The sequence below is a fragment of the Musca domestica genome, unplaced genomic scaffold, assembly GCF_030504385.1.
Source record: "Musca domestica strain aabys unplaced genomic scaffold, Musca_domestica.polishedcontigs.V.1.1 27, whole genome shotgun sequence".
Taxonomy (NCBI): domain Eukaryota; kingdom Metazoa; phylum Arthropoda; class Insecta; order Diptera; family Muscidae; genus Musca; species Musca domestica.
Window position 1 is genome coordinate 112,457 of NW_026712286.1, and position 25,899 is coordinate 138,355.

The window sequence follows — 25,899 nt, forward strand, 5'->3', positions numbered from 1 at the left end:
TTTTCTATTCGATTTGTTCTTTAAGGACTAAATTTGTAGCAATCGGGTGGATTGTAAGTTACGGCAATCCTTACTCACTCAGCGAAATACTTTCTCCGGCGCCGTGAAAGGTGTATAAAGCCGATAATTTGGGTATAAACAAGTTCAAAAGGATCAGCCGGTTTGATTTTTTCAAACAGTTGACCCTTTATGGAGTGGGTTCCGAAGAAATGAACCAATATTGTCCATTTCGTATCGGACCTAAATTAATGTTGGTGACTTCCTTCACTTTATATGAGATATGTGATAATTTTTAGAAAATGTTAAAAGTGTGCGTGAGGTACCAGATAAAGTCGACCGAAGTATTTCACTTTCATACTTCATCTAATACTGATACAAATATTGTTATGGGAAAAAATACAAGAAAATCGAACATTTATATCCAATTTTATGCGAAATCATAAATTCCATATTCATATCAGGTTTCTGGTTCAGAAACATATTTAGATATAGCAATTTGTAAAGAATTCGTAAATTATGGCAGAAGTGGTTCGCAGATATATATCATCTTCACAACAGTTCATGTGTTAGCAAAAATCTTGCACGCACCATGTGGGGGAGGTACCAGAAGAAATGGTCCGATTTCTACCATCTTTTTAACATATCTTGTGTTGACAGAAGTGTTGATATGTACCAAATCTGAATGGATTCAGATGTTAATTTCGCGTTTTATTACCCTAATGGATATTCAAAAGTTGACCCTTTGTGGGGAAGGTACCAGAAGGAATGTACCGATATATTCCATATTCACAGCAGATCTTCTGTTAGTAAAAGTATTGAGATGTGTGAGATTTGAATATAATCCAAATTCTGACCTTTTGTGGGGGAGGAACCAGAAGAAGTGGACCGATATATCCCACCTTCAGATCTTGTGTTAGTATAAATAATGGGATGTGTGATGTGTGTGGATTTTTTATTCAAAATTTCGACCCTTTATGGGGGAGGTAACAGACGGAGTGAACCGACATATTTCATCTTCACGGCAGACCTTGGAACAATACAAATATTGTGATGTTTGTAATTTGAAAACAATCGGACACTAACATTATATTTTATGAGTTATAATTATTCAAAATGTTGACCCTTTGTGGGGGAGGTACTTGATGGAGTGGACCGATCTTGTCCATTTTCTTACCTGACATAGAATTGATGCAAATAGTCCATCCCCGAACTCGATATAAATTTGAAAATAATATTACGATGTACCAAGTTTGGACCAAATCGGATACTCTCTTCGAGAGTTATCGTGCGCACCAGCCAGGCAGACAGACGGACGGACGGACATCACTAGATTGACTCCAAATGTCCTGAAACATATTTGGTCCGTCGCCCTGTTGCAATAATTTCAATATTTAGGAACGGAAACAAAGTCCCTAATGGTACCGTTAAATGTCGAGGTTTTCTTGGTTACAACTATCAAATCAAGGCTCCTTTCTGATCCTTCGAATCGGACTCTGCTTTCCGGTAGGGAACGATTCAAATTTTTGTGATTGTTTCTGTGTGTCTGAGCGTAAGTGGTTCCGTCAGAAAATTAAGTTTACGTCGGCTTAAAAATATGTCTTGACAGCTTTTACGTTTTGGTGAGCATGATCAGATAGGTATGAACAGGTTACTGGGACAGATGGCTGAGGTTGTCGCCAGACTCTAGACACAGCAAACTGACACACCGATGTCGATGTGTCGCTGTTTGTTTTGGCTTCGAACGAATGGTGTTGGGTCGTGATAATTAATTAATTAATTAATAATAATTAGTACGGATGAGAGGGCCTATTGTGGGGGCTCGATGACAAAGTGGTGGTTTAAAAGGATTTGAGATTAGATTACAGCGTGTTATCAACATATTTTGAAAGTTTTGACAAACCTCATACTGATTTAGGAATGGGGTTTTATAAATCAGTGCTAGTTGGCGATCATTTTGCGCTTGTTGTGCCTCGCTTAACAAAAGACAAACGTTCCAGGCCTTTGCTGGTGTGAAGCAGAGGTGTCGCTTTGTTATGTTAATAAGCCTGGGTCATAAATCAGTGGCGGATTGGTCGTATTTGTTTTCTGTTTAACGCACACTTCTTCCTATGCCGGGGGCTAGGCTTTGTTAGAGAGAGGGGAGGGGGGATTGGAAGAATGACAAATTGAAAGCAATTAAAAGATCGACAACTCTGTTTACTGACACGCCGTTGAATGCCAAGTTGTGGACATGATTTGACCCATTGTTTTTGTTTTTCTTCCTCTTTTGTTTGCAGTGTTGGGCCACAGAGAATCCGAACTTTGGACTGCGCAGCAAGGTGTCTATTAGAGAAGACTGACAAGGTGCTTCTGCGCACAGAATGATGGAACATATTCCATCGATTTCACTATCTGGGATATCCATAGCGCATCCACTTTCCATATCGTCGGGTCAGACACTCTCGAACCATTTTGGCAATAGCTCGACTGTCGGTGCAGCAGCCGGAAGTCACATCGAACAACTGGCGGCCGCAGTGCATCACCACCATCATCACAATAACCAAGCGACCATTCAGCAGGGCAGCAACGGTCACCTCTCGCTAAACTCCCTGTGCGGTTTGCAGAGCCAGCACACAACCTCGCCGTCCACAACGTTGTCCTCTGGCACCAACACAGTGGCGAACATTCCTGCGGTATCGCAAAGCAATCAGCAAATATCCCCCGCCCATAATTATATACTGCATCACGCCCACCACACGACCCACCTGCAAGGCGGAGGATCTTTGCACCACAACAGTTCCGCCTCGGTGCATTCCCATTCCCTGGCTGGCTCAGGGAGAGCACTACCGCTCAGGCCGGGCGACCATTTGACGGCACACCTGCCCAATAATCTCGTCCACAACCACATTGCAGGGGAAACCCCGTCCGGTCCATCCTCGGCGACATCGTCAGCGATTTCGTCGTCAAATACCTCCGCCATGGCTGCCGCTGCCGCAGCCCACCTGCACCACACTTCGCAGACATCACAAATGACAAATCTACACCAGAACATGGGTTCCCTGATGAATACTGGCGGCAGTGCCAGGTAAGTGCATCCGTTGCGAATTTCAGCCTTCCCTAGTAGTTATTTCTGCCTCATTCACCCCTCTCATGTTTCTAGCGATGTTTTCTTCAGTCTGATGATACAGAACACAACGAAACGACAAAACGAGGAACATATCAAACGTCCAATGAACGCGTTCATGGTCTGGTCTCGCCTACAACGCCGCAAAATTGCCCAGGACAATCCAAAAATGCACAATTCCGAAATATCCAAACGCTTAGGTAAGTACCCGCTCGAATAGTTAGGCAATATTAATCCGTATGTATCTGTGGTCTTTGCGTAGATTGTCATTTGTTGCGACTGCCTCAAACCGAAAGCCATAATCGGTGGTTGTATGTTTGTCATTTCGAAATTAAAATGTGAAGCCGGCACCATGAACTAACCACCCACCCACCGTTTGGTGGCTGGCAACGGGCGATTAACGGCAATACGAACGCCATTCGGGTCACTGCAGGAGGCCACAGAACAATTGATTTCCATTTACATTCCCGTTAGATGATTAGATGACAAGATCGCATGCTGTCACTGTTTAACGTCTGTGTGTCAAAGATGACAGGGGCTGTCAAACAACGAAGCCCCTTCAATAGACAGTGCCTCGGCTAATCCACTAGCTATTCGCGCACATATGAAAGGGCGACTGACGACTGAAGGGTTGATTACTGGTTGTCGATGTCGTCCATGGTCGAGTATGCTATTCACGCCTCGTCTTACGCAATCTGTGTCAGCTCATCGTGAATTGCAGTACGCGTATCAGCCGAACAGGACCAGCTCTCTCAACCAGTTGCATACCTAAGTAGTTTGCCAAACCTAATCCCAGATTTATCGAAATGAGAAAATAGACGCCGCGTGCGTTCCAACGTATCTTTTTGTCCCACCGCAATTTTGTCAATCACGACTCTTAAAAATTTTAATTCAATTTCTATTCAATTTCTCTTGTATCCGCACAACAATAGTTCTCTGAATCCAGTCCCTGTCCCATTGTTGGTGCGTCATGAGACACGTGTCCTTGGTGCTGTATTAACTATTTTATTATTTGCTTTCGGCGTCGATACTTCCTACACACCCACCCCAGTACGAACAGCACACACGTCCCACCCACCTCTCCTCCCCTCCGTGCCGGTCCGATGTAACTTTTTATTTTAACATAACAAAGGATAACGATTCCTGCATCTTTTCAACTTTCTTAAACAAAACACTCACATCAGAACCACCAGCCCGAAAACTTGCTTAAATTAGGCAAATGTATGCATGCATACACTGGCTTGTCCCGTAGCTTGTTCGACACTATCCGACAAATCAAAGCGAAAAATCCGTTAAAAATATATGTTTATATCTACTTTGAAGGAGTTTTGTGTTCATATCATATTCCTTTGATCACAAAGAACACTGATTTCGAAAATCTGCGCACTATACCTTTTCGACAGTGGAGAGTAAAATCTCGTAGAATTTTACACCCTGCTTAGAACGAGGTCTTCGTCGATGGAAATGTGAAATGAAAAGCATCATGAAGAAAATATTTGTTGTCATTTCACATTTCCGTAAGCCAAAGAATCATGCCTTATGCAAGCCACACTCGTACGAAGTTGTCTCTCGGTTGAACGAAAGATCAAAATGTTTTGATTTTTTTTTCAATTTTTACCCATCAGTTGTAGAAGTTTAAATCAAATATTTGCGTAGAGGCAACGCCATTGCATTGCGCATTGCAAAAATGGGGACTAGAATAATAAAATAATTAAATGGATGAATAATAAACTGTTGAGACAATTGTTGCGCACGCAATTATTTGCAATGTCGTCTTAACTGAAAATAGGACGCTCGCAAAATTAAGCTGCGAAAATAGATTGTGCACAACGTTGTACCCTTTGTGACCGAAGCACACAATTTGACTAGTCTCCAAATTGTGTTCATTAAATTTACAAAATACTAGAGTCTGGTAACTTGAGATTTACTAACAACAAATGCTTCTTTTGTTTATTTCATTCTCACAGTATTTGAATTTAGAGAAGATTTAGAGAAGATCGCGAAAAATGAATGCAACGCCACGGATTGGTCACAATATCAAAACAAAATGCAAACATTATTCTTTCCAAAATATCGAAATATGAGTAATATTCTTCTGCGCATGTTGGAAAGTATATGGAATTGTTTAGCTAGATATTCAGTGCTACATCAATTTTAGCAGCACACCCTAATGTCTACAAAGCAAGCGCACATAAACACTTCGTAGCTGAATTCAAAATGCGGCACTGTTATAACAAAGATAGAAGTCACACATACACATCTCCACATATTTCGTGCTGAAGATGTAAATGGACCAGGTTATTTTAGGAAAATTAATTTCCCTCTTAAAATAAATTAATTTGCTTAAAAAGCACCAAAATTGAATTATTTCATATCTTGAAACGCGCAATCGTTGGAGCAGAACATGAAGGTTTGCCCTTCAATAACATTTCCATTAAATTGTAGAATTTAGAAGTTGAAATCATTTTATGTCGATTTATCCTCAAATAGTTGATCAACTCCAGCATCGCAGCCAATTCAACAAATCAAAAATGCATTATTTCTGACCAGCATCATAGACAAATTAAGATATAGACAACGAAAAGTTAGTTTTGTCTTTTTATCCAGGTGGCTCTCATCATGTTTTGCGTAGTCAACATGCTGATTTACGCGTTCAACCCACTCGACTTCGAAAACACATTTTATCATTTTTCAAGAATTTCACTTTATTATTCCGGATTTTTTTGATATTATCACGTACTTTTCACATTTCTTTTATTATGGAACAATTTTCAACTGACAAATATCTTACAGTTTTTGTTATTTTTAACGTTTTAGAATTGAGTGACTTCAATATTCCCACTCAAACCCCTGAAACGATATAGACGACATCTGCTGATTCGATTTTTTTCGAAGATAAACGGTGAGAGCATTTCGTTGTCTATATCTTAATTTGTCTATGCCAGCATGCTTTTATATGTCAGAGAGAGAGAGAGAGAGAGCAAAAGAGAGAGAGAGAGAGAAATTTGCAAAGACGCGACAAAATGCATGTTTTCTTTAATAACAATGAACGTAAATGCATAGTGGTTGTGTAGTTCTGGGCAGAGCAGTTATAAACAATTTTCCCCTTAGGAAATTAGCCGTTTCAAACATAACTTCTTTTAAGGACAGTTATGATTTAAGAACTAAAGAAGGCGGCACGAACTTTTGACTCCACCTACCATGAGGTAAAAGAAAACTTTGAAAATAGAAGCATCGAGCATGTTTCATTCAAAAACTTGAAATCGGACCAAGGAAATCGGTCAGAAATCGTAGTCAAGGGCTTTAAAATTATGGAGTGATGTTATATTGGGGCTATGCGGAAAAGTGGCTGTTGACTGGAGGTTTCCTACCCTCGAAAAACGCAAAAGCGAAATTATTTCGGCCGTAGAAATGCAAAATACGGAAATTCGGGCGATACCGTTATGATGGGCTGTAACCATGGTACAATGAAGATTTTGGAAACTTTGGCAAATAACGAGGTCTGCCTGCATGGATTGTAATGTCATTATTATGAAATATTGTTCGATTATTTAAATATATTTTGGCTTCTGTTATGATTATCCAAATTGTTGACTCTCTAGAAGTGGGTTCTAAAGGAATGGTAAATATTGTACATTTCGTATTGGACCAGGTTTGGAATATATTTGTACCTTCCCTCACTTTACATGACACATGTGATAGTTTTCAGAAAATGTTAATGTGTGCGTGAGGTACCAGGTATAGTCGATCGAAGTATTCCATTTTCATGCATCATCTAATGCATATAAAAATATTGGTAAGGGCAAAGTTACAAGAAAATCGAACATTTATATCCAATTTATGGGAAATTATAAATTCCATATTCGCCTCAGGTTTCAAGTTGTAAAAAATCGCCGTCTTGTTTCACAGATAAAAGTATTGAAAATTGTGACCCTTTGTGAGTGAGGTGTCAGAAGGGGTTCGCAGACATATATCATCTTCACAACAGATATTGTATTAACAAAAATGTTTGTATGTGTGAAATTTGAAGAGAGTTGGATGCTTATTTAAAATTATTATTTGGATATATTTGAAAGAGAGGGGGGCAGTTAGCAAAAGAAATCTTGGCAAAAGAGATCTTGGGTTGATAAAAATATTGGGATGTGTGTAATTTGAAGGCAATTGGACTCTTACACATTACATTTTATAAGAGTTGTAATTATTCAAAATGTTTACCCTTTGTGGGGAGGCGTACCGATATTATCCATTTTTGCACCTGACCGAGAACTGACACAAATATATTAGTTGGAGCAAAATCGGATTAGTGGTTCTCTTTCAGTGCGGACGGACGGACATCGCTAGATCGACTACAAATGTCCTGAAACGGATTTGGTCCAAAGGGACCTTAGGCCTTAAACCGTTATAACGAGTAGGCACGTTTTGACCGTATCAAATGATATATACCCTCTCTAGCCATATGACTGAGGGTGTAAACATGTTCAATATAAAAATGTTCTAAAGATTTATTTTGCTACATAAAGTGTCATTTTGGTCCATACACACATACACAAGTAGTAATACGCATTTTGATTACAACTTAATTCGGATATTTCCTTAACAATTTTCATTTGATTGAAAAGATTGAAAATAAGAAGAAATTAGTTTGTCATGTTAAGCCGGGCAAATAAAAAATATAAAATCTATCGGTTTCACTGTCATACCTAATTTTGAACCTATTAGTACAGTTCTTTCTTAAGAATAGTTATTAATCTCTGGATGGATTATATTGTGTAGTGTCATGTCGCAAAGTGTAATGTCTTGGTGGTTTTATAGTTGTACAGGTAATTGTATCACTCTTTTCAATCCGACGAAACTCTGATAAATGAATATATTCCACTAGCAAACTTCAATGTTAGGACAAACCATCTGAAGCGGGGGATCATAAAAGAAATTGCTTTGCAGCAATCGACTGAAAACACGAAATGCACAATTTTAGAAAACTCGGCAGTAAAATTCGAAAAAATCTTGGTTGAGTTGCATAAAAAGAAGAAAACAGTGACGAAAAAGGGTCGACAGTTCAGTTTTCGAAAGCAGGGTTTCCACACACACGAATGCGTAGCAGGGGCTTTTGTGCATCGGAAACTGTAACACGTATCGAACAAATGTGCGAGAAAGGGCAGTCGACTGTAGCACATCTTAGACCTCGAAAAGACCCGAGACGGGAGTAATGTGTATCGCAAGTGTCCAGTTCAGGCTTTCGAAAACAGTCGATGTTTCGCGAGACAGTAGTTGTTGTATTTCAATGTAGCATATTCGCATGTGTGTGTGTGTGTGCGATATTACACAGAGCCACATGCGTGACGCTGTGTATGGTAGTGCAATGCACATAAGTACGTAATACATTGTGCTGGATCGCCTTTGTGCGACAATGACGGAGACAGCATCGATAACAATAACAACAATTATAATTAATCACGAATGAATTGATGTGCAGTTGAGCACAAACACAAAACACGAAGAGATCTATGTATGAATGTGTGTGTGTTTGTATATTCATTGTTCGGACCCTGGCAAGTTGAGATGGTCTGACTTCGTACTGCTTCTTCGTATTTCCGCACTGGTTGCTTGCGCGTTGCCAACAGGACAGCAGCTCTACGACATGAATGAGGGGAAAAAGAGAGAATGAAAGAAGGAACTTAACAACAAACATGCAGCTTTTGTGTGGGGGCTGTTGTTGCATGTCCTGTGCTTCGTATTCTGGCTTCTTGCAAGGACGATAATGGCAACGACAACAATGGATCGGAACGACACAAAACAAAAAGAGTTGTACTGGAAAAGAGTGACTTCGCAGAAAAAAGTCAACGACAAGCAAGCAAATTAATTAAAAATGGAAAACAATGGCGAACTTAAAAGGTTTTACATTCGTCTCTGGCGAGCTAGCGAGCGAATTGCAGACAATGACAACCTCAAAGCGACTGAGTACGAGCACACAGCACACCAAACAACGGGGACGCACCGGCACCCGCGCCTTTCAAGGCGGTGGTACCATTGCGTTTCAATGGTGGAAGACTTTCAAAACGGCAACCGAAAATGGTTGACACAAATTAAAAGTGTCCTTAATGATTTCTGTGTGTGTGTGTGTGTAAATGAATGTGTGTGTCTGTATATTGTTCCCTGTGCCTGCGTGTGTGGCATTCAAGCTGGATACATTTTCTATTTTTGCGGTTGATAGACCACTTCAGATAAATATGATTTAATTTCCTAATCAAAAATTCCGAACAAAAGACGCTAACGGTTGCGCCAGCCTCCTCGGTCGCTGTCAGTTGCCGTACGCCGTGCGGACGCTATTATTTCATTTGTAACTGGTAATGGCAACAACATAACGAGTGCGATATGGAGCCAGGAAACACTTTGCCTGGCAAGCCCACCACTCACTCAGCCGAGGCGAGAGCATAGTATCGTAACCATCGTCGCAACAACGTTTCCAATTCCACAAAAAGCTTCCACATCCAGCGTGCTCGAGTAACAATTGGATTTTAGAGTTTGTTATTTCTCTTGTTTCCGGCCGCTGCCAAGATGTAAGGGTGTTTGTCAAGTACCCATCGTTCCCCGTACTTATTATTAGGTTGTCCTCGGCAGTCGCCAACAAAGGCAGAAGGATGGCATCCCGTTCAAAAACAGCCTCAGCCCTGGCAAGTCGTTAAAAACTCGGTGAATCCACAACCGACGACCGAGGGAACGAATCAGCCAGCCAACAATGACGTGATTGGAAAATGCCCATTTCCCCCTGAAACTTGCCTTGTTCGAAAAGCGAAATACAACAACAATATGTTTTCATTATTTGAGCCAGACATTCCAACAAAACAAAATGAATGAGCCAAAAAACGCTCTTTGTTTGTTTAGATATTTTTTGTGCGTTCGTGTGAGTGTGCTGTTGGTTTGTTGCTGCACTTACCCCCCAGCCCACAGACCGCAAAATATACATTAAATACTTATCAGAGTAACAATAACAGTAACAGCAACAACAACAAAACAGTGGAGACAACAATGCCAATAACAGATACAACAATAAACTATTACTTACTATCATAATTGAAAAAGAGGACGGACGACATTGATTGGGCTTCAAGTGGAATTGCCGCGCAGATGGTGGATCGGCGGATGAGTGAATGGATACACTCGAAACACAAAAACACAGACGAAAGTGGATCCTTCCGAAGCACATTAGGATTGTTTGTTCTGAAACAAAAATAAAATTCACCTTTTCTTTCCCTGAAACCGAACCGGAGTCCAAAATGTGTGTACCTGAGGCGACTATAAGGTTTGGGTGCGGACAATTAGGGCATTGGCGAATTGGCTAAATTTTTTTTTTTTTGAAAACCCTTTCAACATAATATTCAAATTTTGAAGTAACACATTTGTTACCTCAGAGTACTTATATAAATAAAACAATATATATATATATATATAAGCATTATTATTACTATTTCTCCAATTTGTATGTTGGAGTTCGTTTTCTTTTTCAACTGGCAAGAAATTTACATTTACTTCCACGTCTTTCTACCCTCTATCAAGAAAGACAAAAGTGTTTCTATGCAACTAATCGATCTAGTTTTTTTAGAGGAGCTTCATAATGAGTTAAAAATTATGTAACCATAAAATTGTGAAGATGGGTCCACGTTTAGGCATAGTCCCTATATAACGGTGCATTCGGAAATTTTAAGATTTAAGGTACATTTTTAATTTAAATGGGCTGAAATTGGTCAGTTGGTATTCTTAATGGATACGTGATGTCCTTGCGAAATTATGTTAATATCCACAATTTCATATGGCTACCATGGAACCCTACCCCTGATTTTATCTCATTGAATGTTTTTACGTATGTTTCCATTCGATTATGCTGAAATTTAGATTTCTTGTTTGGGATAGGATAACAAATTGATGTGCCAACAATTTTCAACATTAGACATGTTTCTAATATAGTTCCCATAGAGACCTATCCCCGATTTGAAGAATTTTTTTATTGTTCAACAGATTTTGATGAAAACTGAAAACAAAATATACCTTCCACCAAAAAAAAAAAAAAAATCAAAAAGCGACGTTTTGAAACTGTAGTGGGATAGATATATATGCAGCGAAACCAATTTTTCGTAATCTAAAAACTTTTTTAGTATTATGGGAAAAAAGTTTGAGAGTGCCAAGGAATGTCAACCTCTTTTGAGAGTATACTCCGAAATAGTTGACCAAATTTACCAAATTTTTATTTATTGGCATTCGAGAATGAGCTGCCCCGTTGGCTTACTCAATCCGAACTTACTCAGTGAGAGCATTTCTCCCCCTATACTTTTATTTGTCCATGTATCCACTTTTGTTCCGCCACCTATATTGAAATGACCACGATGCGTTCGTTAAAGTCTCTGGAGGAATGTAACTCGTTTTAGGACCAACTACTAGGCTGATTAAGAGCGACTGACAAATGTTCGCCAATGAAGGTAAGAATTTAAATATTGTTAAGTTGATGAAAATCAAACGAAAATACTGCTCGGCTCGCCCTCTACACTTCCTGCTGTGACAGAGCCATTTTACATAAATGCCCATCTAAGAGCCATTGCCGCATTATTGCAATGTCAAAGTTTAACACTTGAAACGATGGCTTTGCTACATTAACAAACAAACAACAACAACAACAAAAGCAATAACAACAAATGAAAAACCAAGCCTAACAAAAGACTCGCAAAGGGCTCATTATTTTATTCAGTCAAATATTTCAACGAATAAAAGCCCCGGCACACACACACACACATACATACATGCATGCAGAGAAGCAGCCGCACAATGGAAGCCACATCGAACAAAGCGCTAAATGGAAGGCTGAAAGGCACTGCTCGGCGTTGCACAAAAAATGGCGGTGCGAATTTCCTTTGGGAGCCAAATTTGAAATAAAAAATAACATCGGCCATTCAACGGCATGAACAACTCCGATGAAACTGAAAGGATCTGAAGGGTGCTTCAGAAAATCCAAACCGAGTTGTGCTGCCGGCAGTCGGCAGTCGGCATTCGCTGCTCGACACTCGATCTTAATGTTGCGATTTCAACTGTCATTAATTACAGTCAACTTTTGTCCAACTTTGTTTCGAGTACTTTAATTTCTGTTCATTTGTTGAGTACAACATTTGTGATTAATTAAATCCACGCGAGCGTCAATTGGAAGTCGAAACTTTTTTAAATTATTTTCCCAAGTACAGAATACAATAACAACAACCACAAACATAATTTGCTAATGTAGCAGCAAGTGTCTCCTGGACAAGTGTCCACAAAACAAGGAAAGCAATACTACCGAAAGTGTCTGCACGATTTGGAGGCTTTACAAATCAGCACTCCAGACAGATTAGTCTTAGCTGTAGGTAGAAGCTGCATTAACATATGTGGCAAAAGTGGCATTTTAAAGGCCAGCCTGCTCTTCGAGCAAATAATACTTTTCAGATATAACAAGTGAATATGTGGCTAAGTTCGCCCGGGGCAGATCTTCCATTTGGAAGGAAATTGCAAAATGTTAAAAAATGCCTCTTTAATTATTCCGAGTATCGAATGTGGACCTTAATGGGTAATTTTCTGTCATACAAACTAGTATCCATTATGAACACCAAATTCCTGCCTTAAAATAATTTCGTTGAATAATGTCGCTTAAATTATCGAAATATCGAATATACACGTGCCCATTGCGAACTCCAAATTATAAATTTGAATTAATTTCGGTAAAAATGTGGCTAAAATCGTAAAAACACCGAATATCGAGAAGTACAGTTGCTTGAGTGCGATACGAAAACGTGGACCTGTATAAATGATTTTCCGTCATAGAAGGGATCACCCATCACGAATTCCAAATACCAAATTCTGAAAAATTCTGATGAAAAATGTGGCACTACAATTTCCCACGTTTTGGGATTACTACAAATACCTGTCCATTTTACTATCTTTAATATTGTTACCCCTATCTTGGGGTGAAGAGACGTGAAGATAGGCGGACATCACTAAATCAATAAAGATTCAACTGGGACTTGCCTCTGCCATTCGGACGGGAGATGAACAGAAACTGCCTGGCGATTTAGAAATAAAAAAATAGTATTAGGGGGCATTGTTCGGCTGGAAGCTAACATTCCCTATGGCTTCGAAGTTTTGCAAATGACTGCGGCAGTAACAACAACTAGGGACGAGCATTGACTCGCCGGGCTGGTGGGTGTTGTGCCTGCTATGCCCCAGGGCTTTGGAGTGGATTTCGGCTCACTAGTGGAACACATCAACCAGATACGAGTTTATGAAAAAAGTTTCACAATGAAAACTGACGTACAATGAATGGCTCGAAAACAAACAGACTTGAAAGGCAATGGAACACCGAACAATTGATTAGAATTCAATTCAATTCAATTGAAAGTTGAGTTTAGTTCGTAGCCATCGATGGGGTTTTGTGTTCGCAGGGATTGTTTGGGTTTCTTCGTTCCATTATTTTGATTTTTCGATTATTGTTTTTTTACACAGTGGCGGTGAGTGGCAGGGCGTCGGGAGTGGGGGTGGTGGTGGAGAACGATGCTATTGTGTGCTCCCTTCACATTGTTCGTTATTCTTGGGGTTGTATGGAAACTTATTATCCCAACGTGCAATTGACAGGTGTATCTGTCAAAATGAAAGCGGGTTGCTTAGGCCATTGTTGATGCAGTGAATTTGCGTAATAATGTCTCTGTCGGTGTGTATGTGTGTCGCCACGATGTATGTACCTCGGCCATCTCGAAGCTTTCATTATAGTACTATGAAATTTCCATTTATCCGATCAATCAGACTCCATAATTTAAAAGGATGGTTATGCGCCATATTCGCTTACTTTCGCCGATAGAAAAATGTTCGTCTTGATAAACTATTGATTGTTGTTCCGTTCGACATTACCTGAGAAACATAACATAACATTTTCCCGGCATGTTATGATGACTTCTCACGTTGAGTTTTTTTGCGAATGAGGAGAATGGGGGGAAAATTATTGAAAACAAGCAAAGAAGCACGAGGCAAAACTAAATATTTAAAAGAAACGGGATTAAATATTCAAACAAGTTGAAACATGCCCGTAAAATCGGTACTGTTATATGAGGTCATACCATAAAGCGAAACAAGGGGGCTATACGAAAATGTGGACCAATGTGGTGGTTCATTTACGATTTTGACCTGCCTATCAACAAAATACACATCCACTGAGAACCTGAATTGACAAAACACCGTTTTTAACTTGAGAAATGGGTTAGACACTCGGCGGTTCATTATATGCAGGTTAAACAAAAACGCCGGTCGAAATTTTTGATGTTGAACAGCGTTGCCATGTTTGTTCGTGCCGTACCGTAGTATTTAGTTGTTGCAAATTAATTAGGCTTAGTTCCATTATTGTTGTTTTTATATGGGGATATTCTCCCCAGGAGTTATTTTAAAAAATAACTCCTATGGCAAAAAACTTTTTTTAAATAGATGTCCTGATTCATGCCAGAGTTAATTTTAACTAAAGGCATCCTTATTAAATAAACAAAATTTTTGTCGATTTTAGGGTGACAAGTGAAACAATACGCACAATTCATGATACACAAATTACAAGGCAGGCCAGGTTGATCAAATGTGAAAAATGCAGCACTGAAGCTAAAGCCTTGTATCTTGAAATTAACTAATAGCGAATGCAGCAAGCCGTTTTTTTTCATTTGACACTTTTTCACAATGTTTTAGTGTAAGAGAATATCGAGATATCGAATCTCCAATATGACTAACTTTTTTCATAAGTTCGCTGCCAAAACGCTGACATTTTCTTTCCAAAAGTTGTAAATTAGAATTTAAATAGAATTTGAAAATGAGAATTTTTAGATAAAATGTTTGCAAAATATCTACCATTTCGAATATTGCAATAATTTTCGTTAAAATTTTTTTTTTTTGTTTTCTTTTGTCAGTTTTTGTGCATTAATGCATTAATATTGTCACCGTGACTCAATGCCACTCGTCCAGGCTAGATGTGAGTGTGAAAATGTCGTCTTAGATTATTCAATGTTGACCATCCGCCCAACTCCGAGCTGCCTCTTTCAATGGCATCTTCACCTGTTCGGTGACACGATGCCATAAGAATGCAAGCAAACGGAGCAGTCTCGAGTCTCCGCCCCCAATTTATGGCAGCGGACAGGCAATTGATATGTTAATAATTGTTCGTAAGTGTGATTGTAATGTGAGTGCCTTTTTGCGGCGGCTGTGGGGATTTCCATCCGTTGTGGCATAAACTGACGTCTAGGATCCTTTATGAAGTGGTTGGACGTCCTTTTCTGTTTAATCACAGGCTGGGGTGAATGTTATATATGTGTGTATGTATGTTAAAATGTATCAATAAATACGAAGCAATGACAATGTCCTCATGTTTGACACAGAATTTGTGAAATTGTGTTTCAGTCCAGTGCTCCGTCTGATCCATTTTGAGTGGATTGGAATAAAAATAGAGAGTAAAAGTATCTAGAGGATTATCTTCTGAGGAGTTTGGGAATACGCTATATTTACCCGTTCTATTTGTCCCCATTGTGCCAATCGGTTCGCATTTGTAGTGTATTCTACGGCAATGTTTTGCCGGAGACTAGTTTCCACTATCCTGGAAATTCTTTAATACTGTAATAAGTTTGGCATCCTGTCTTACATTATTTTATTCTATTTGTTATCATTAGGTGCTGAATGGAAACTGCTGACGGAAGACGAAAAACGTCCCTTTATTGATGAAGCCAAGAGATTGCGGTAAGGCATGGGCCAGATGTAGAAAGTTCACGATTTCCAATTTTTATTTTTTATTTCTATTTTAGAGCAATGCACATGAAAGAACATCCAGACTATAAATACAGACCCCGAAGGAAACCCAAAGCGCTCCGGAGAGATGGCTATCCATATCCCATGCCATATCCATCGGTTCCCGTGGAGGCCCTTCGAGCTGGTAAGTTCATTTGATTTTGGACTGATGGTGTCATTGCAAATCATGGAATGGCCATAGCTGAATATTAAACAGGAAGGAGAAGTTTTAGGAAGATGGCACAAAGAAGAGCCCGAAACGGAAGCAAAGAAAATCCATATATCAATCGACTGGGCAGTTGACAAATAACTATCTGACACTGGGTTGTGAGTGGAACACGAATTGAATGGGGCAGACGACCGCTCCTTTTCCCTCCATTGACATTATATTATATTCGAAGTTGGCTCAACATACATTCTGTCTATTTCGTCTGCCCTAGTAGATGACTTGGCGCGAGCAAAGAGGATGACGATGTGTAATTAGCATTTTCCCAGCGTCAGCATTAAATCGAGTTACAGTTGTCGTTGCAAACTCTGGCATGTTAGTGTCCTGCTTCGGAACTATTGTGATTTGCATGAGTCCAACAATGCCATGGCCATAGCCATAGCCATGGCGACCAGACAAGAATGGATAGGCTGTTTTGTATTGTTTTGTTTTGGAAACTGACAAAAAAACACAAAAACTTTCTTAAGCAGTGAATACGAAATGTAGTCGCTGTTGGAAAGAAAAGAGCTGAATCACAAACACAATTAGATGAAGTCAGCGATTTATATTCAAACCATTTTCGGACGGCCCATTCTACATTTAATTGTTATCTTAAGAACCAATTTTCTGGACCGAGTGACTGAGTGGTAAAGACATAAACTATTGAACGCCTTCTTTCTTGCAGGAATTACTCCGAGTTATTTTGCGCCGGGACCAGCAGCGGCAGCGGCTTATCATTTGGGCAGCCATTTGACGCAAACCAACCCGCCAACATCACAGGTGAGTGCAAGTTGAAACAGTCAGGAGAAGGGTTACCGACATACCAATTATCTCAAGTGCTCTCTACGCCGTGGAAACTGTTTGGGCCAGAAGCGTTTCAGTTAGAGGAAACGCACAATTATTTCTGATGTACTCCGGTCTGGGATTTCTCCGTTGTGCCACGTTTTGTCCGGCCAACCAGGGACAGTTGAACGGTAGCAATACACCTCCACCTCCACTCACAACAACAACAACAACAGTAACCGTTCAAGAGTTGCCCATCGATCAGCAGAAGATACGTTTGAATGCTGCCTCATTGTCTCCTCTGTGTCCGCCTTTGTCCGCTAACGCACCTGCAAATTATTTCGATGATTGTTTAATAACATAATTTCCTACCCACTTTTTGACGCCCACTTAAACAGGCAGCCAGCCAGCCAGCAGAACCAGCCGCACCGGTTCATAGCTGCTCACGAACGTCACGGCTTTTATCCTCCAAGTGTTGATCGGCACTAAATTTCAGCGAGTCATCCAAGCTCACGATTGCTAACAAGAGTGTTTAGCCACTCATTGAGCTGGTAACACCTTGTTATTTTTCAATTATAACCATTTAAATAGACTCATGCACATGAACATGCCCCTTGCCACAGGGAGGGAGCATGCATGTGCACCATGCATGCATGCATGAACAAACATACACACACGCTCCAGCTCCTCTGTTTGATATCTACATGTGAATGTGTGGGTACTTTGATGCGACACCAACCATCCTTTTAGTCGTAATCCGAATGACACAAGTACGTGGAATTGGCGACTCTTCCTTCTTGTCGCATTGTCCTGACAGCCTAAAAGGATGTCAGCTGCCTTTCAAAGAAAAGCCTGGTGCTTTATAGCCGAAGCGTGAAAAATGAACTGAGTAGTACCTCCAATGCACCCGACTGTCAATTTGAACACGTCGCCTGCTTTGCTGCCACACACCTAGAGGAACCGTGTAAGAGCCCAACAGGCAGTGGCTGTCTCCATTGCAGCCAGCGCATACCGTATATACATATGTGTACAAGTATAGTTGTTCTGCAGCACTTTGTGGGGCGGTTGGAACTCCCGTGGCAAATAATCTTCATCGTAATGCCATAACGAGGACCCACTCTCCATGTACTTCGGGCGGGAGCTATTGGCACTCAGACAATGTGACAGCCTTGTTAATGCGGTGCATGGCGGCATATTCATTAGCAAGCTATTAAAATCCATGACTGTTGCTTGGCTGTGTTGGCCATGCCATGTGCAGAACAACAATGGGTCCTGAACATCCAAGACAAGGTTGCCGGGATCGGGAAGACTGCAACATGGGCTTCAGCTGGCCCGACGGGTTTCCTTGAGCGAAGCCGCCAGAGCCCAGCAAAACATTAGAGGTCACATTCGTCAGCCGCCAGTCAGCCGTCACCAGTCACCAGTCTCCAGTCTCCAGCGTGGTGTTTACATCAACACAATTAATTGATTACTGCAATCACAATATTTGTTGTTACAATTCCCAATTCCCAAACTGTTTCGAATTGTAATTGCGTGGATAAAAACAACATTGAACCGTATTAAGTGCGAGTGTGTGTGTGTTCGGCGTGCGAGTGTGGGACTGGCTGGGCGGATGTTGTGTCGTCGCGAGTGCAAACACACTGATGAAACCGGAGAAGATGATGATGTGTTAACAATGTAATTATAGCCTCGACACCCTTGCCCGGAGGAGGGTAGCGTTTTCTGCATGTTCACCAACATGTGAGAACGTTTCGTAAGAAGCCACCCCTGGCTGGGCTGCTTCGCTGTAGACACAGCCTTGATTTGGCAACGATGTCTGTGCCCGAGTGTTGTTGTAGCAGCGGACGCAAATAATAGGGGGAACAAACGTTTTAAATAAATGCGATTACATTGCAATAAAATTGTATTTGTGTTTATTCCCATTGTCCTCGGGTCTGTGTTAGAGAACCTGCTACGATTCGGATTGTTTGCCTTCCCACTTGAGTTTTTAATTGCGGCCAAAGGATTCAATCCCAGCAATGTTGTTTAGTGTTTGCGGATGGTGTGCTACGGGGCGGGTGACAAGACGACCAGGGGTGGTTGCCGGCTGCTCGGCGAAACTGTTTCCAAATCCTATTAAGTAGAGTGTCATCATGCACAATTAGAAACCGTGTCTGTCCGACCGCCAATATGGTCGGCCGCATTGTTAATTTCGAAATCCCCAAAATGTAAAACGATACCCATTGTCCGCGCCCGCTTCAATTGCCGCTTATGGCTTTCAATTATTTAAGCATGTTGTTTTATGCATTGATGCGAACAATGTGTTGTGTTGTTGGGCAAAGTTGAAACAGATTGTCGAATAGACGACTGTGCGCATTAACCCCGACTATGTGTATTAATCCCTTTCACATCTCTTTTTTGTCTTACAGAGCTCGATTTCGGCACAAATGGAGGTACCGAAATTCGCCTTGGATCGCAATTCGTATCTGGGCTCTGCTGCATCGGCTGGATCTTTGTATGAATCGTCTAAGGCCGCCCAGGCCAGTGCGGCTTACAGTGCCTACTTGGATCCCAGTGTCCTGACCAAGGCCTATTTTGACTCCAAAATGTATCAGGACCGAGCGGCCAATTATGCCTTTGACATATCGAAAATATACGGAGCTCAGCAGCACAACACATCGGCAGTAGCCGCGGCTGCGGTGCACCAGCATCACCAGCAACAGCAACACCTACTCAACGGCCTGGGTATTCCGAGTCCACACAGCAACAACAACAACAACGCTTCATCGAATAGCACGACCAACTTGGAAGAACGCGACACATCCCCGTCACACCTTGAGTCCGGTGGGAACAACAATGCCAGTGGCATTGGCGGACTGGCCGACTCCAAATCACATCTCCACTCCCCCAATGACAGTCAGCTGGAGTATTCCCAGTACGGCCAGTACAACCAGGGCGGCGGGAACTTCCAAAATAATGGCCTCTCTGCACCAGCGCCCACGGCCAACAGTTCGTCAGTGTCGTCGGCCAGTAGCGGTGATTTTCGAAGGCCGCTGACAGTCATATTCTGACCGCCCTCCGAGGAATGTGAAGAACTGAATCTGTCCATCACACATTGAAGCAACCACACTTGCATCTACGCCAAGACCAAGTACAAAGCCGATTTCATAATTAAGGATACAGCGACGGACAGTGACGTGTCTGTGAGAAGAAGCGAGAGTCCCCTTTGCACTCTCCCTCTCTGTACATCGACAAGAATTGACTTAGATGAACATTTTTACAACGATCAGAGCGAAATCAAATCACACAATACATACAAACAAATGTATTAACTCGCAAAGCTGAGATTACCATACCCCTCACTCACCGCACGCACACACACACACACATAGAACCACAATCAATGTAGGAACATATATTTGTACTATTTTAATTGTACTCCATCGACATACATACATACGTACATAACTAGCATTTAAGTTGTAAGCAAAATGTCACACTCATGCACCCAACCCAGTCCAGTCCAGTCCAGTCCACGAAACTACACTGGAAACGCACACCCCGACAACAAATGTACTTCGAGCATGTACTTCTAATAGCGTAGACTTCTAGGCAAATTGTAGATTATTAATTATGAACTAATTTATTTGTATGTAGGTGTATGCATACTAATGTATATATATAAGTAAGACACTGGAACATATGTTTTCACTGTTACTCCATTGCATAGGTCCCAACACACGATGTGTAAATAAAGAACGTATTCATTTCATATTTTGCAAAAGAAAAGGGTCTGTTCTTTTATTTCTCCATTAGGATGTAAGTTGGTTTCGATAACCGGTCGAAAGAATTCGTTGCAACCCAAGACACGAACCCAAAATGGTCAACTCCGCCATACCCAACATTGGTAAAGTAACGGGGGTTGGATTCTACCACAGACAGAGCCAGAGTGTGTTGTAATCAGCGTTCGAAAATAAACAGTACACTAACATAGTGTACAGTACCGGTACAGTATCACTAAAAAAATTTGTAGCGGTAGTGTTCCGGTACACTACCACTACAGTACAGTACGATTCTCGTTGTGCTCCGGTTTAGTATCACTAAAATATTTTTTAATGGTTGTGCTCCGGTACGGTACATTATCTTAGTGTACCACTCCACCTCGGAACGGTACAGAACACGGTACAATACCATACTGTTAATTTTCGAACGTAGTGTACCACATGGCGGAACACTAAAAAAATAATGTACCGGCATTGTACCACATATGTTTTGTTTACGATTTGTGAGAAAAATTAGATGTTTTTGATAATGCAAAAATTATTAATACAATTCAATATTATGAAAATAAAAGCGGAATTTATTGTATTTGTCATGTATGCTTAGATTGGTTGCAAAATTGAAGAAAGTAGGAAAATATGGGAATGGGTAGAAAGAATAAAAAAGGACAAAATCTAAAGTGATAACAATTTGTATTTAACCAGTGAAAATTGAAATTTTTAATTTTCCGCGAAAAGGGGTATTTTAGTGGTTGCATTGTAATGGGTTATTATGCAAATAATTTACCTATTGTACTAGTAGTTGTAAAAAACTAAGTATTTTACAAAGTATGGCTGAGTGTTTAAAATCAGTTTTATGATTTCGATTTTTTTAATGTGGCACACTACGATTTTTTAATGCTCCGATTGCAAAACACTACGTTTTTTTAGTGTTCCGACTCCGGTACACTACGATTTTACTGTTTATTTTCGAACGCTGCTAGTAAACAGTTCAGACCAAAAATTGACCTCTTGGTGGTGGGCTACGTTGGTGGATTCAGCGTAAAGTGTATTATTCCGAAAATGGGGAAAACAAATAGCATCAAGCTTATTGTAAGACAAGTTGTTTGTATTTCTAGCCCGGTCAAATGTATCGATTTGGCTTAAAATGTGTGTTTAGGCTAATTTGGGGTTAGAGAACCATCTTACATGGGGCTATTATAAACAGTTGCTTTAAACTTTTTAATATATGTATTATTTGGGTTTTAACCTCTCAAATTAAAACCTCTGGCTGAAAAATGGGATCAGGGTTTTTTGAAACACTATAGATCGCCCGGTACATGAACCTGTAAAATTGTGCCACATATGTGAGCCAGATCTTTGAATTATTATACTTTAAAAACTATGCATTAAAGACTAAAACTACGGGCCGGCAACGCAGACCGGGCCATATATAATCGCATAATCGATATAGCATGTTATGCCGATCAAGAATATTCATACATATATTTCTTTTTGTGAGTTCTAAAATTCATATTTCGAAGTATAACAAACGGGATGAAAAGACACGTTTTGGCGAAAACTATGACATGGTTTTCAAAAGGTAATAAGTAAGCCCAAGCACGAACACAAAATAATCAACTCCACCATACCCAAATTTGGTAAAATAACGAGGGGTTGGACTCTACCACCGACATAGCCAGAATGTCTTGTGACACCTCTCTAGTAAACTGCTCAGAAATATAAAAAAATGTCTATAATGTGGCCGGGGGCTACGTTAATGGGTTCAGTGTAAAGAGCATTATTCCGAAAATGGGAAAAAACAAGCTTCAAGCTAATTCTAAAAAAAAAGTTGTTTGGATTTGTGGCCCGGTCAAAATTATGCATTACAGCGTTACCTTAAATTCGACTTAGTAGTGTACACAAACATTTACCTTCGCCACTGTGGTAAAATGTTTTGTTCGCCCGTATTGCCCAAATACGGGAGATCCATATCTTTAAATCTACCCATTAATTGATCATTTTCAGAATTCTCCAATTGGTATATTTACTAATTAGAAACATTGAAATTATTTGTATAAATCATTTCTAATATCAACACAAAAACAATTCGTCCAATTGTCAATGTTGAAAATTTTCAACTGAAAAATTTTGTACGTCCGACGTATTTGGGTAACATCAATAAATACATGTGTTTCACTTGTGTAGTGAAATGCGTCGAATTTTAGGTAACGCTATTACAATCAAAGCCATTAGCAATGTGGTGGACAAGTCAAGACACAAACCCAAAATTAGTACATTCCACCATCCCCAACTATGGTAAGATAACTGGGGTTGGAATCTGCGCAAAATGTACTCTTCCGACTGTTGATAAGCTTTGGCGAAAAGCATCACCTATCTTTAAAAAGATAAAACATCCGGAGTTGATGTTTTGTAGAAAGTAATAAAATGTGTAAATTCCCAGCAAACAAACTGGTTACAAATCGAACAACCAAACCGGTTTCAACAAGGGTGACCATAGATGGTCTGTCAGAAATTGTGACGTATATTACAATAGTCGTAAACCTAGGTTAATAACAGAGGGCTGCAACGAGTATGCAAAAATTCAAGCACACTCGGTTTCTTACATGATTTTTGTTGATGCAGTCGTTTAGTTTGATCTGAATGAAATGACCGTTTTCGCTTCTGATCGAATCGAACGCTCAGTTTGAATCACTTCATTCACAATCAAACATGAGCGTTCGAGACGGTTTGATGTGATCAGCAACATGAGTTGATCAAACACATGAATGTAAATGAGCAATCACAACCCTGATTGTCTTCTTTGAATCGAGTTCGCTCAGCGTCATTGTTTATTCAACCATTTAATCAAGTTGGGACAGTTTATTTTGACTTTTTTAATATTTGAAATGGAAGAATATTGCGATAGTGCGACCGAAATTGTTGCAAGTAGAAACTACACAGGTGTAGGTAAACGAAAAGGTCGAAGTTTGTGAAAAATCTTGACCAATATTGTAAAATAAAAAATATTTAAACATTTTTAGTTTTCTTTATTAAAAAATTTAATTTTGTTTTTTTTTTTTTTTTTTCAAATAAGTTACTGAAGTCTAGCATACCAAAAACCCAAATAAAATGAAAAATTGTATGCTTTTTAAATATAATTTGTACCAATTTCTTTAATGGGGACATCTTTTAGTTATGAAATCCTTAGTAAAATTACAATCATGATTTCGCTCAAATTCGAACATTTGTGTTTTAATCAAATCAAATCACTCACTTAACTAGGATAAATCAAACCGATCAGACTCATCATAGATGATCGACCCGTTATGAACAATTCAACATAAGTTCGTAAACAAATAACTCATGTGAGCTGTTTGATTGCGATCACAAAACTTCGATCAATACATGTTTGATCACAACTTTTTCGTTTGGCTGAGTAACTCGAATGAACATGTTGCATCTGACCGACTGATTGAGTTTGATTGTATTTCCACTGTGATCAAGCCTACTCAATCATACTCATTGCAGCCCTCTGGTAAATAATAAGAGTTTTTGACAGGAACAAGGTTGTTGATGTTTGTCAAGCTTATTATAATTATCGATTTTATTACCTGAGAAATCGTTCCATACATTTCATAAACAGCAGCCTTCTGTTTCGTTACAGGGAGTAAAGCAACGAATGACCATTTGGCAACAACAAAACATGGGTGCTCAACTCTTGTTCTATGAAAAGCTGACATGAAAACTTTAATAAAGGCTACAAATGTGAAAGGAAATATTTTACAAAGGAAAAAATGTTCATTTCATATTTTCGTAGAACAAAAATGCAGCCTCAGGTTTTAAACTCTCTCTAATATAACTTTGAAAGATTTTGACGATTTATGCAAGAAAACTATCCAACTATAGAGAAATTTGGCACAGATCAGTCTTTTGTCTGTGGGCATGTCAAATTCGAAGATGGGCTATATCGGTCCACGATATCGTATAGCCCCCATGAGTACTTTACGCTCTGGAAGATTATTGTCTATATAGGCACCCAAAATATTGAATAGCTCCCATACAACGGTACCCCCCAATATTTGGTACTTTAATGATTTTGGCCACATTTTCCAATGGAATTGCCAGAAAATCCACACAAGAAGTTCTTTCTGAGTACTTTACCCTTTGAAAGAGAATTGTTTATATGGATCTACGATATCGTAAAGCCCCCAACAACGGAACCCCCCGATATTCGGTATTTTGATGATTTTAGCCGCATTTTCCAATGGAATTGTCTAAAAATCCATACTAGAAGTTCGTTCCAAGCTCTTTACTCCCCGGAACAAAAATATCTATATCTATCGTATTGCCCACATACAACGGTACCCCCCGATATTCGATATTTGACGATTTTAGGAACGTTACTCATCGGAGTTGTTTCAAATTGCGTACCTAGAATAAGTTGCCAGACTGCTCGTACAACATCCCGGCTGCGTCCATTTACATTAATTGAACATTAAGGGAAGCCGTGTTTACACTTCGCGCTATTTACGCCATTTAAAAAGGCAAAGAAACAAAGCACTCGTATTTACACGACTTGTAAGCGTGGAATTCAACCAAAAGAAAAAGGTTGAAATAAGCGGTAGTTGTATTTTTGATTTGTGCGGGCAGAACATTTAACTAGCATTACCATCCTCGGTGTCAAAGGGAAGAAGGAAATAATCAGTGAATGTCTAGAATAAGACGAGTGGAACAAGAAATTAATAAGCCTGGCAATGCTACCAAATCCATTATTTAAGTAAATACCTCTTTCATGGAAAGATAGAAGTTTTTGGTGGATGTCGCCGATAAAAGAAATCAAAGACATACACCAAAAGCCCAAAACCAAAGCAAGGATATATATGCTTTGTTCCAGAAACTCCGGGAGTCTACTAGCTTTGACATTTTTTTTCGATATCATAAAGGGAATATCGGTTATCGTCGTAAATTTAACATTTTTAACATTCTTGCAGTCCTGGAATAGACTAATAATAAAATTGATTAACTCAGGGGAGTGTGGAGAATGGTCTCGATAGCGGCAACAACAACGATAACTCCCCAGAGTTATTTTGTGATAGGTATTGTGTAGGTGAGAGTTAAGGTACGGATGATTCGCACGTGTGATGTATAAAAGAAAGAAAATATACAAGAAATAAAACACAAGAAATATTCAGTACGATTCTAATTTAAACTCATAGTTTTATTGGTGTTCTTTCTTTTCAACGACAAAT

The 25,899-nt window shown here is 39.8% G+C and overlaps 2 protein-coding genes across 3 annotated transcripts in view; one reads left to right on the top strand and one right to left on the bottom strand.

Annotated features, from left to right (window-relative positions):
• LOC131803074 (transcription factor sem-2) overlaps positions 1–20,668 on the top strand; it is an 86,902-nt gene extending 66,234 nt beyond the window's left edge. For both annotated transcript variants that reach the window (XM_059124004.1, XM_059124003.1), the window contains exons 2-7: positions 2,277–3,064; positions 3,140–3,303; positions 15,808–15,874; positions 15,940–16,067; positions 16,813–16,907; positions 19,319–20,668. In XM_059124004.1, coding sequence (XP_058979987.1) covers positions 2,361–3,064; positions 3,140–3,303; positions 15,808–15,874; positions 15,940–16,067; positions 16,813–16,907; positions 19,319–19,960 — 1,800 coding nt within the window. In that variant the 5' untranslated portion in view covers positions 2,277–2,360 and the 3' untranslated portion in view covers positions 19,961–20,668. The remainder of the gene's footprint in view (positions 1–2,276; positions 3,065–3,139; positions 3,304–15,807; positions 15,875–15,939; positions 16,068–16,812; positions 16,908–19,318) is intronic.
• LOC131803073 (uncharacterized) overlaps positions 1–25,899 on the bottom strand; it is a 104,256-nt gene that overhangs the window by 11,590 nt on the left and 66,767 nt on the right. The window lies entirely within an intron of this gene.